Source organism: Larimichthys crocea, chromosome III (assembly GCF_000972845.2).
Source record: "Larimichthys crocea isolate SSNF chromosome III, L_crocea_2.0, whole genome shotgun sequence".
In the NCBI taxonomy this organism is placed as follows: domain Eukaryota; kingdom Metazoa; phylum Chordata; class Actinopteri; family Sciaenidae; genus Larimichthys; species Larimichthys crocea.
In genome coordinates this window covers 40595876-40607090 of record NC_040013.1, presented here as the reverse complement: position 1 = coordinate 40607090, position 11215 = coordinate 40595876, and the positions used below count along the sequence as shown (strand labels likewise).

At 39.9% G+C, this 11215-nt stretch overlaps 1 protein-coding gene across 1 annotated transcript; it reads left to right on the top strand.

The window, feature by feature from the left end:
• The first annotated feature begins 317 nt into the window (after positions 1–317).
• On the top strand, positions 318–9932 carry LOC104919174 (adapter molecule crk). Its single transcript, XM_010731105.3, has 3 exons — positions 318–901; positions 3061–3662; positions 5331–9932. The coding sequence occupies exons 1-3, from the start codon at positions 682–684 to the stop codon at positions 5463–5465; spliced, it is 957 nt and encodes a 318-aa protein (XP_010729407.1). The 5' UTR covers positions 318–681; the 3' UTR covers positions 5466–9932.
• Positions 9933–11215: the final 1283 nt, after the last annotated feature.

Below are 11215 nucleotides of genomic sequence, written 5' to 3'. Positions count from 1 at the left end.
TTTTGACTGTAAAACAAACAAACATTGTCTTCCTGCTAAAAAAAAAATACATGCTTATGAGAAAAGCTGATTACAGAAATCTGCAGAAAAGCTTGATTACGGTGCGTTTACGGGTTCAAAGTAGTCAGAACATAAAAAAAAATAAGAGCAATTAAAGTGGGTGCTTTGAGCCACCACATTGTTTCTAAGTCATTCCTTGGGATTTAAATATTTTTCTGCTCGCAAACTAAAGGATAAAAGGTATGCTCAATAAAGTGTGATCTTAAAAAAAAAGTAAAAGAGTGGTTTAATGGTATCTACAGTGTTTTTTAAGGGGCGTGAATGCAGCGTTTCCCATTGACCAGGCATCCCTTCCGGTAGATGAGGTCAACTTTTCCCTAGATCCGCCATTTCAGTCCCGGAGTTTCTTGTTGCACATTAGTTTTGATTTATTTATTTTTTGTCATTTTTAACGCGTAAGCTGTTGACTCTGGGGTTCCTGTGGGACAACAGAAGTCCCGTTGACTTAAACACCTTGACATTACTCGTGGAAGTTACTTAAATTTGCGGTATTATACCGTTTTTGGGGGGTTTTCTTTTTTCTTCGGGGGGCAGCGTTAGTCAACCAAAGTTTTTGTATGAGTTGCAGATAGGGAGAGGCGAAGGGGAAAGGCCTCAAGCCTCGGACAGGATTTCACAACCATGGCCGGTAATTTTGATGCCGAAGACCGTGCTAGCTGGTACTGGGGGAGGCTAAGCCGTCAGGAAGCGGTGTCTCTCTTACAGGGACAGAGGCATGGCGTTTTCCTGGTGAGGGACTCCATCACCAGCCCCGGTGACTACGTGCTGTCCGTCTCAGAGAACTCCAAAGTGTCCCATTATATAATCAACAGCATCAGTAACAACCGGCAATCTGGCTCAGGTAAATGTTGTATTATATGTCACCTTACTGTGCCTGCTACTCGTGTTCACGCTGCGGGACGTGTTTTCATTTTAAATCTGCTTTGCTGTGATTTTTGTTTTAGTCCCACTCTTTGGGTTTAAGCCTCGCCAGACTCCCGTTATAAAAACGGCTAATTTAACTCAAACTCCTTAAATTTGAACACATACCAGCCCTCTGTTATATAAGAGTGAATATCCCCCGTGTTTCCGGAAGCTACTCTTAAAATCGGCATGAATATAATATAATAATATTCACTCTTTTTGTGTAAAAATGTAACTTTTAGTGCGTGGTTTACACTGCTAGCTACCGCCCCTATTTTGGACCGTGTAGCTAGCTGGTTAGCTCCTGTTAGCAGCACCTTTTTTTAAAAAAACTGAAATTATGTATCAATTTCTTTATCGGAGCTAATCCTCATATATTAGATACGTCAGTTGGGTTTGAGAATTAAAAAAACAAAACATAAGAAAGTAGACACAAATGTAGAAATTGAGTGTTTTTTTTTGGATGATGAAGTTAAAGTGTGCTACTTTTCAAATGGAGTTTGGTGTTCAGCTAGCTAGCTCTGATCTTTATGTATTCACCACCACCACCGTAATCTTTCCCCACTGAGGGTTGAGGCGGTGTTTTGTCCTTGTGTAGGCAGCAGGACGGTAGTGAGGTGGGCAGGGCTCCGGCTCCGGCTCCCGCTGCTGCTGCTGCTGCTGCTGCTGCTGCAGGAGGGATTGAATGGGACTGGGCAGGCTGGGCTGTCACAACTGGAGGATGACTGGTCAGATTGGCGTTTCAGGAATGTCTGTGATCCTGCCCTGTTGCTCATACATAGCCCTGCTTCCAGGTCTGCCGCTCTGCTTGTAGAGCTCTTTGTCCTTTCTGGGCTTCCTTTGGCATTGGGTCATTTTTTTTTATTTCTGTCTCCCTAATAGTAAATCATCAATGGTTGGACCATCATGGAAACTATATTATTCCAGTCTGTCAGAGAGAGTATAGAAATGATAAATAGGGATGTAACGATACACTCAACTCACGACTCGATTCGAGTCACGATTTTTTTCTTCACAATACGATTTTTTAAAATCAAAACGAGCTACAGACAAATTATGACCAAATAAAATTATCTTTTTATTTGTAGGAAAAAAATCTTTCTTCACAGAAACTCCCAAACAGTTTGTGTTCTTATAAAGTGCAACTTACATCTTAAACAACAAAATACATGACAAATATCTCCTTTCTTTAGAAACAGTCTCACAGTAAACTGCTGTTAACTGGGGTGATGTGCAGTTTTCGCTCACGAGGTGGCGGCTGATATGCTGCTCAACGTTGCTTGTGTTGCCGCTATATGTCAGCAGTCTCTTGCACTATTTCCATGCTGTTTTGGTTTTGTCTGTCCGGTTCTCACGGTTGTATTTGTGTATATAGGAATTTCAAAATGCAGCCACACAGGTGATTTCAAACTGCTCGGTACATCCTCTATTTCAAAGCTATTTTCTACCGTCTCCATGTCTTCCCTCGCTCTGTGCTCCGAACCTACGTAGTGACGAGAGTCACGTGACTTGACGCCTGAATGAATGAATGAATGAATGAATGAATCACCAACCAGTGACTTTTTTTTAAGATAACGTAACCTATTTCTAATTTTAAAAAAAGACGAAAAAGAACATACCCTACTTCTCTCGCATTCGCCAAGAATCGCGATTAATTTTTTCTGTCAACTGCTGCGAGTCGTCACGCATTTGTAACGATTTTTAATCGTGTCACGATGCATCGTTACATCCCTAATGATAAATAGTAACAAAATATCCAGTGTTTACAGTGAATGCTGTGGGCCCAGTTGTGTTATGCATGTATTATTTGTAACCGGACATTCTGGTTATTGTGTTTATAAATAGTTTCTCATTTGAATTACTATATCATGATGCAAAATCAGCTACATTTGGGTTTGTATACTAGAGCCTCATCTCCTCGATGTGATAACACAGCACTATACCGAACTGTTAATCTTCTCGCTGCATGAGTACAAAGTTAAAGCTGCCTGTAATTGTGGTCCTTGTTAATCCTTGCCCATGGATGTTAGTATTTATTTGTTGAGTAGTGTGTTTCTGCTCTGTTTTAACTAACGCGTTTCACGTTTCTTCTGCCAGGTTTGGCTCCTCCTCGGTTTCGAATCGGCGATCAGGAGTTCGAGGCGCTGCCGGCCCTACTAGAGTTTTATAAGATCCACTACTTGGACACCACCACCCTCATAGAGCCCATAAGCAAGGCAAAGCACACAGGATTCGTCAGCTCCTCTGCTGGCGTCCCGCAGCAGCCAGAGGAGGCGGAGTTCGTACGGGCGCTATTTGACTTCCCTGGCAACGATGAGGAGGACCTCCCCTTCCGCAAGGGCGACATCCTGCGCGTGCTGGAGAAGCCGGAGGAGCAGTGGTGGAATGCTGCTAACCAGGAGGGCCGAGCCGGAATGATCCCCGTGCCCTACGTGGAGAAGTACCGGCCTGCCTCGCCCACTGCTGCCGGCCTGGGTCCCTCTGTTGTGGGGGCTGGACAGGGGGGGCTTGTTGGAGGGGTAGTAGGCAACACAGACGGAACGGGGGTCCCTCTGGCCAACCCTCTGGGAGATCCAGGCCAGTACGCTCAGCCTGTAGTCAACGCCCAGCTGCCTAATCTACAGAACGGGCCCGTCTATGCCCGAGCCATTCAGAAGAGGGTGCCCAACGCCTATGACAAGACGGCACTGGCTCTGGAGGTAGCAATCCCACCCACCATTTATTTTCTCCAGGACTGTCCTCCTATTCACTGTTAACCTCTTTTGCCTCTCTTGTTTTGTTTTTGCTTTTTTTTTTTTTTTTTTTAAGGTCTCAGCTGAGGCAGTGTAGATTGTCCTCATTGTTAATGGCTTACTCATGCATGTGAGCATGCACACAAAGTATCTTTACAAATGCAAGCTGACAGTGCACATGAAGACACACAGAGTGGAGATGGCGCTATTAGAAAAAGACAGACACAGATCCTTTACATCGGCCTCTCTTTATGTACACATTCTGGCTCAGTGGATTAATGTCTGACATTGTCCCACTGGAGGCCAGTGAAACAAGGCACAGATAAACAGTGTTCAGATAAATAAAACACAGACAATGTTGGAAGGTAATAAAGACATGCTGTTTAGAAGAAGCTGATAGTTAATCAGTCTAGCCTGCAAACTCACAGCTCAGAGACTGCGATTTATATCTTCTGAAGGAAGGAGCCCAAAGGCAGCTCGTCATTAGCCGTCGTATTCGAATAATTAAGTTTTAAAATGGTGAACTTCACATGCTAACTAGTTTGTGACGTGGTTGTCAGGTTTTCTCTTCACGCCTCCTTCTCACAACGTGTTTCCATCAGTGCTACGTACAGCGGTGCTGTAGATATCGTTGGCCAAAGCTGAAACACCTCAAATGAATGTAGTTAATCTACACAGCCTACCTCTGTGCAGCTTTTTAGCACAAACCAGCTCTGAAATCCCTCAGCTGTCGGTTTATTCCAGTCGTCTTTTTCAGAAACACAGATGCCACCGTTCTGTTTGAAATAACACGAGTGTAAGATGGTGTATATGTGTTCCTCTGTGTGAGATAGACCAGACCAGATGACACTGCAGTGTTTACAAACCTCTGCTGCTGTTAAAATAATAGGTCACGATGTATTTGTAGTAAAGTATAGACTGTGTGTAGGAAACTCTGCTCTCACTGTAGATAAGGACTAGCAATTATTCTGTAATTTTCATGTGGCCGTGTTATTTTTGAAATTAAATTCTATTTAAAGTGTGACGAACAGTTCAGAACATGGAATTACAACATCCCGTGCGTTTCATCAAACTCACCCGTTTTCAGTTTCAAACATTAAAAACACCAAAAAACAACAACTTTGCAATCAAACCACTATCAACCATCAGACAGGCCGCCGATACGAAGGCGAATAAAAGCCTGTTGTCTGAGCTAAAGCTGCCGCAGCCTCCTAAACGTCTGAATTAAATTATCTCCAATTTTATCTGCAATTCCAATCGGGCTGCCTGATATCGGCGGCTTTTACTCCCAGCCAGCCGACGAGAGCTTTGTAGGCGTGATTAAAAATGTGGATATCAGAGCTGTGCATAGCAAGTGATTGTTAGAAAATGGGTGCAGACACGGTGACACTGCAGCACAGATTGTTATGAGTCAGTTTCCAACTTTTAAGTCGACATGTATCTTTGATTATAATTAAAAATGATGCTGTCAAGAGTGATGTGTCAATCAAAACTGAGCCCCTCACAACAAGAATTGACACTCTTCCTGTCTATCAGTCAAATTAGGATGTCTGTCTCTGCAAAGACAGAGGAAATGTGTTTGTTTATTGCATTTATCCATCTTTATTTTCTGTATATTTTTTTGTCATCTGACAGGTGGGTGACATGGTAAAAGTGACCAAGATCAACGTGAACGGCCAATGGGAGGGCGAGTGCAAGGGCAAGCGAGGCCACTTTCCTTTCACCCACGTTCGACTGTTGGAACAACACCACCCCGATGACGAGAGCTGAGAAACACACGCACTCCCATCACCTCGACAGTGTCCAGCACATCCCTTCTCCTTCGGTCATTTTGTCATGCTCGGAAAGAAAAAAAGATTTATTCAAGCACACAGCTTATGAACCTATGAGCTAAACCGGTCAGACACTCCTGACTCCGCCAATGCAAGACGTGTTGGGTGATCTTACCTAATGTCCTTTTGATGAGTTTACACTAAGGTCAGACTGATATCGGTCTGCCTATATTAGCTTATTTTAAAGCCATTATTTCACACCGCCGCTGTCGGCTTCCTCCTTGACTACAGCCTCTTTAAAAACATGCAATTAAATATTTCTTGTATTCAGATAAATAGCAGCATTTATTGATTTAATATTTATTAATGCTACATTTTAAAGGAATGCAGAATCACAGGTGAAGACATATTAGCATCCAGTACAGATAGAAATGTGTTTTAGCTTCGCTCAGCTCCACAACTGAAAACAGTTAGCCTGAGTCAAGAGAAGAGAATATGGCAACAACTCCAAAGCATCTTTATTTAGTTCTTATAATGTTTATTGGACAGGTGTAGTTATGAGACACTGTTTTAGGGCGCCTTCACACCTGACCTGCTTCGTTCAAACAAAGTCTGGTTCGTTTGCTTCAGTTAATTTTGGCTGAAAGCGAAAGAGACGGCTTGAGAAGTTTGATTTCAGTGCATTTCTACGACAGCTCTGGCGCACTTGTTGGTGGTTTGAATGCAAAGCGGAACCAACCACAGGATTATTAGATGTGAATTCAAAGCGCAACAACTTTTTAAATCCATCTGCTGACTGGAAACTTAAGATGGTCTCCTCAGCGGTCTGCATGAATAATATAATTAATCTGGTAACCATGCCGACGTGAGTATGGCACCTTCAAAATGAGTTAAATCAGAGGTGCGTTGTGCTCGGGACGACACTGTAAATATGGTCCTGTAATGTTACAGCACGAGACACCTCCACCTTTTTGTCTTGCTTCTACCTGTTCAGCATTATTTAATGTTTAGAACCATTTATTTCTCTTTGTGCCACCAAATATGTTCAATCTAAGAGCCCAATGACAGAAATTTGATTTCCCTTCTGTCCATGTCGCGTTGACGATGTAGTGTGACACCAAAACTGTCCAATCAATGACTTACCTTAAGGTCGACAGCTTTCTGCTCATTTACAATAAGGCATTGTGAGCAGGAAATGAACCAGCACCAAAAGGCAATAATGTTGAATTCTTTCTCTTCGGTCCAGACCGAATGAACCAAACTGCAGGTGTGAAAGCGTCCTTCAGCACAGTTAGATGCCGGAGCTATTTCTTGATGAGCAACCAGTGGTGACAGTGCAGTGTCTGCATTCAATACCAGTGACTAACCCCAAAAGACTTAAATCAGGAAAAAGGAATAAAAGTCTGTGGGAAACTTTCAGTGGAAAAGAGAAGTTCAATTTAAATATTAGCAAAATGTCTGTCTCCAAAATGGACAGCATTAAACACCAGTAACCGATATCAGTCGAGCCCTAGTTTACACACCTCCAGCCCAGTATTGAAGTCTGCGTCACACATACAGAGTCGACCTACTCTTTGCCTTCCTGTGGTGTCTGTGTATCCCCACCCACTACATCTCATTCACACACAGAAGGGGAAAGAAAAAAAAAATCGATCGCGCACAGGAGACGAAACACTCAGCTTCTCTCACGGAATCATGAATCAGTGAGTTTTTGTAGTGCTAGACTGTGAACGTCGGAGTGAAATGAGCAAAGACTTCCTGATAACTCCGTCTTGCGGAGAAGGACGGTCCTCCTCGCCAAGACGACTTCACCTACTTATTCCCACACTACAAACCAAGTCCTCTTTTTTTTTTTTTGTACTAAAAGTGGAAAATATTATGATAGAATTGACTATATATATACACACCTTACATGCTAAATACTGTAAACATTTTCTCCTTCCTTTATATTTTCTTTTACTTTTTGTTACAAGGGACTATACACCTATTATTATTTTATGTTCCTCTTTTGAAACACTATTCAGCGCCAACATGGATGACTTCAAGCAGCAGCGTGAAAGGAACTAAATAAGCACCCTTCAGGGAGGAAGAAGAAGATCCTCTAATGTGGAGAAAAGCTTTTGTCTTCCAGCAGGATGTTTCTGTTGTCATTCAGAGATGCTTTTCACCCTAAAACACTAATGCCATTTTTATGTATAACCGGTAAGACATTTTGTCACTGTATGACATGCTGTCATGGTCATTTTCTGTAGGTTTGTTTCTCATCCGCCTTTCCCACATGCTATTATTACACACTAAGCTTTTGTAAGCGCACATAGGCCCACAGAGCATTGTGCCAATATGAAAATAAACCATAAAATAGTCTATTACTGTAAGAATTTTGCTCTCCTTAGCTAAATGTCATTTTCTGTTTGAGAATGCACATTTAGATCTTCTCCTCAGAAACAGGCAGATCACCAGCTTGGGATGTCCTCATTAACACTATCCTGACTGTTACTCTTGGTAACGTAGTGTAAACTAATTTAAAAAAAAAAAATCCTTCTGTTGTCGTCTAATCACTCAATAGCGATTTTAAGATTGGGTTTATCAACTTTCCTATGATGCCTGAATGCCCCTGCTAAACTACAGTAGGAATATGGTGAGTTCCTGCACATTGTAGTCATGTCTGGTATTGGTAAAGATGAGGAGTGTTAGTAGGAACTTGCTGGCCTGAAGCCTAAGCCTTGATATTTTAAAATGAACAGCATGCTGCCAAATGGTTTCATAGTACTCTAATACATTTTGTCTTTCCAAATCAAGTTTAACCATGTCCTGAGCTCAGATGTATCAAGAATATATGCACAAAAATCACTCATATGTCACTTCCCACAGTATTTATAATATTTATAATACAGACTGTATGGTGAGAAGCTGCACAGCGTGCACATACAGCAAAAGAGCATAGGCAAAGAGTGTGACGTGGTAAAGCAGAAATGGAAAAACAACCCTAAACACCTTCTGTATCTATATTATAGCTGCAATCAAAGGCACATATATTCATTTGAATTTGTTGTCAGTGTGCTGTAAGTTGCCCCAGCTGTTATGTTTTGGTGAAATGATGCTATTCTGCTGTTCTTTTCAATGCAATGTCTTAAGACTGGTGAAGGAATTCGAGGCGTCGACGTGCAAATGGTTGCATCTGTGTCCAGTTAGAGCTCACTGTGGGAGTAGAACCTGCACACAATGAGATTTATCAAACATGTAAAAGAATGTAGGGTGGTGCATATTTCTGCATTTGTATGAACATTGAAAATTTGTCTTTAATCAACACAGATTTTTTTTATTATACATCTGGCCAGATATCCTCAAATGTAGTCTGAGTTTACAATGTGTTTATAAATTGTGAAATTTTCCCTCCATTTTTGTTTTAGAGACTCAAATTTAAGGAAATTATTTTTTGTATGCCACATTAATGCCATATTTTTATTACCGTGATATGTTTATTAAAAAAATATTTTGAACCACACCTGTGGGTCATATACAGGCCTGTATATGTTAATAAACACATGCAATAGTTCTAAGTCCCCATATTTTATGTTTCTTTGTTAAGGTGAAATATTTAAGATCAGCAAAAATATTGAAATTAGGCACATTCAGCGGTTAATATGCTTACAAAAAGTCAGCTATGTGTACCTACATTATTCAGCGAATGTATAGAGCCTACATAGGTGAACAATTAACAGACCAGTAGTTATGAAATACGCTGCTTCAAATGTGATTCTTGGGATAGTCTAAAAGATGATGTAGATGTATCCCAAACCACAGCATCTAACAAATTATATAATTTGTAATGACAAACTAAATCTTAACTGAAAATGCAAAATGTGATGTCAGTCATACTTTTTTTTTTTTTCACCAGAATTTTACATCAAAAAGATGTTTCATTAGTGGTTGTTGCTTCTGCCACATTTCACGGCTGGTCAGTCTATTCTGTATTCTGTAGTGGTATTTAATTTTTTTTAACCCTATATTTCTATTTGTTATATTGCCTTTATGCAAAGTGTTACATTCAGATGCATGGGTATCTGAGCTCCCACTACTACTTTGAGACAAAATATTTCCATTTCATAGTCATTACTATTAGTTGGTTGCAGACCAATGAATACTGAAAATACTGAAAAGTTTTTTTAGAAGATACCACTGATGATCCTACAATGTGTACCTTATCTCCTCTACAGCTCAAGAAAAAAGCACATTAAGTCTCTTTATGCCATATAATCTTTAACTGTTCTTTTAATTTTCGCCTTGATCATATATTTTTGCTTTTGTGCCATTTCACCCTGACTTTGAAGAAGACCAGAACAAGCAGAAATAGGTTTTGTTTCAAAGTGTTATGAAAATATATTATTTGAAGTTAAAATTTACCCTTTTTATTTTCTGTAGCATGTAATGTGTTAATATACCTAGTCAATAAAAAAATGTACCAGATTGTCATTTCTGTCTCCACAGGGTGAAAGTTATTCCACATAATTCAATTCAGTGTTTGTTGAATTGGTTTGGTTTGCAATGTGCTGATGCAGCCTTTCACTCTACTCCCCACATGTAAGTGATCCCAGATTTTTCAAGTCAAGATTCTCAGTCTGAATCCATTGAAATACACACAATGATTTATGGTCTGATGATTTAGTAAATCATTTCAACATTTTACTTAAAGACAAAACTGAAGAGAGTATAGGAATAGTGATTTATTAAATCAAGGCATGGAGCTGGATCTTTAGTGTGAATTACTCTGCATTCACATTATTGTGTGCTGTACATCACTATAAACACTGACTGCACTGCATTGCACCATAGTGATTAGAAGTTAGGCTGTATTTGTTCGAAAATAATATAGAAAAACTAAGCAAGATAGGCTTACTTTTGAGGATTGTAATCTGCTGTACATTTTCATTAGATTTACTTCAATGTAAATACTGAAGAGTAGTTTAAAGTATAGATATAAGAAAGTATAAAATTCCCATGTCTCACCCTCTCCTTCCAAGCATGTCCGAAAAACTCTGGCTGTGAAATTCACATTAAAAGTAAAAGTCCATATCTAGGTCAGTGTTTGATTTGTCTGCTCAGGGCTACTGTAGAAACATGGTGGACTCCATAGAAGAGGACCCGCTCTTACTGTAGATATAAAGACAATGAAAACACAGTGATTCTTATTTTCAGGTTATTATACACAAACAAAAACAGTTATGAGGGTAGATGCCAATAGATAGTACACACTGGACCTTTAAATGTAATAATAATAAAAAAATAAAAATAAACTACCATAATAAATACTTTGGCTTCAACTAAACTAAAAGGAAGAAAACAGGGACAGAGGGTACATTTTAACGTGATTTTGCTTATTTCTGTAGCATTTAGGTAGGAGAGTGTTAAAACATTAAAATAAATGCATATTTGTTGTTTATATGCATGTCTAATTAACCCTCATCTGTCACAATGGACATTTTTTTGTCTATTTGGCCAAATTTTTCCTCTTTATCTGGCCATCAGTTTGGCTGTGTTAGTCTCTCTCTTGACAAATTTGGATTGGAATTCAAACTTTAATTGTTCTAATAGATCAATAGAACACTGAAAAACAAATTTAAAGTCATTAAGGACAAAAATATGCCCACTCCCCCCCAAAAAAACTGCTATAGGTTTCAAATGAATATATATATTTTTTCTGCATAAATCAACTTCAGCCCTGCCCAACACTGCATAACTTTGAGGATT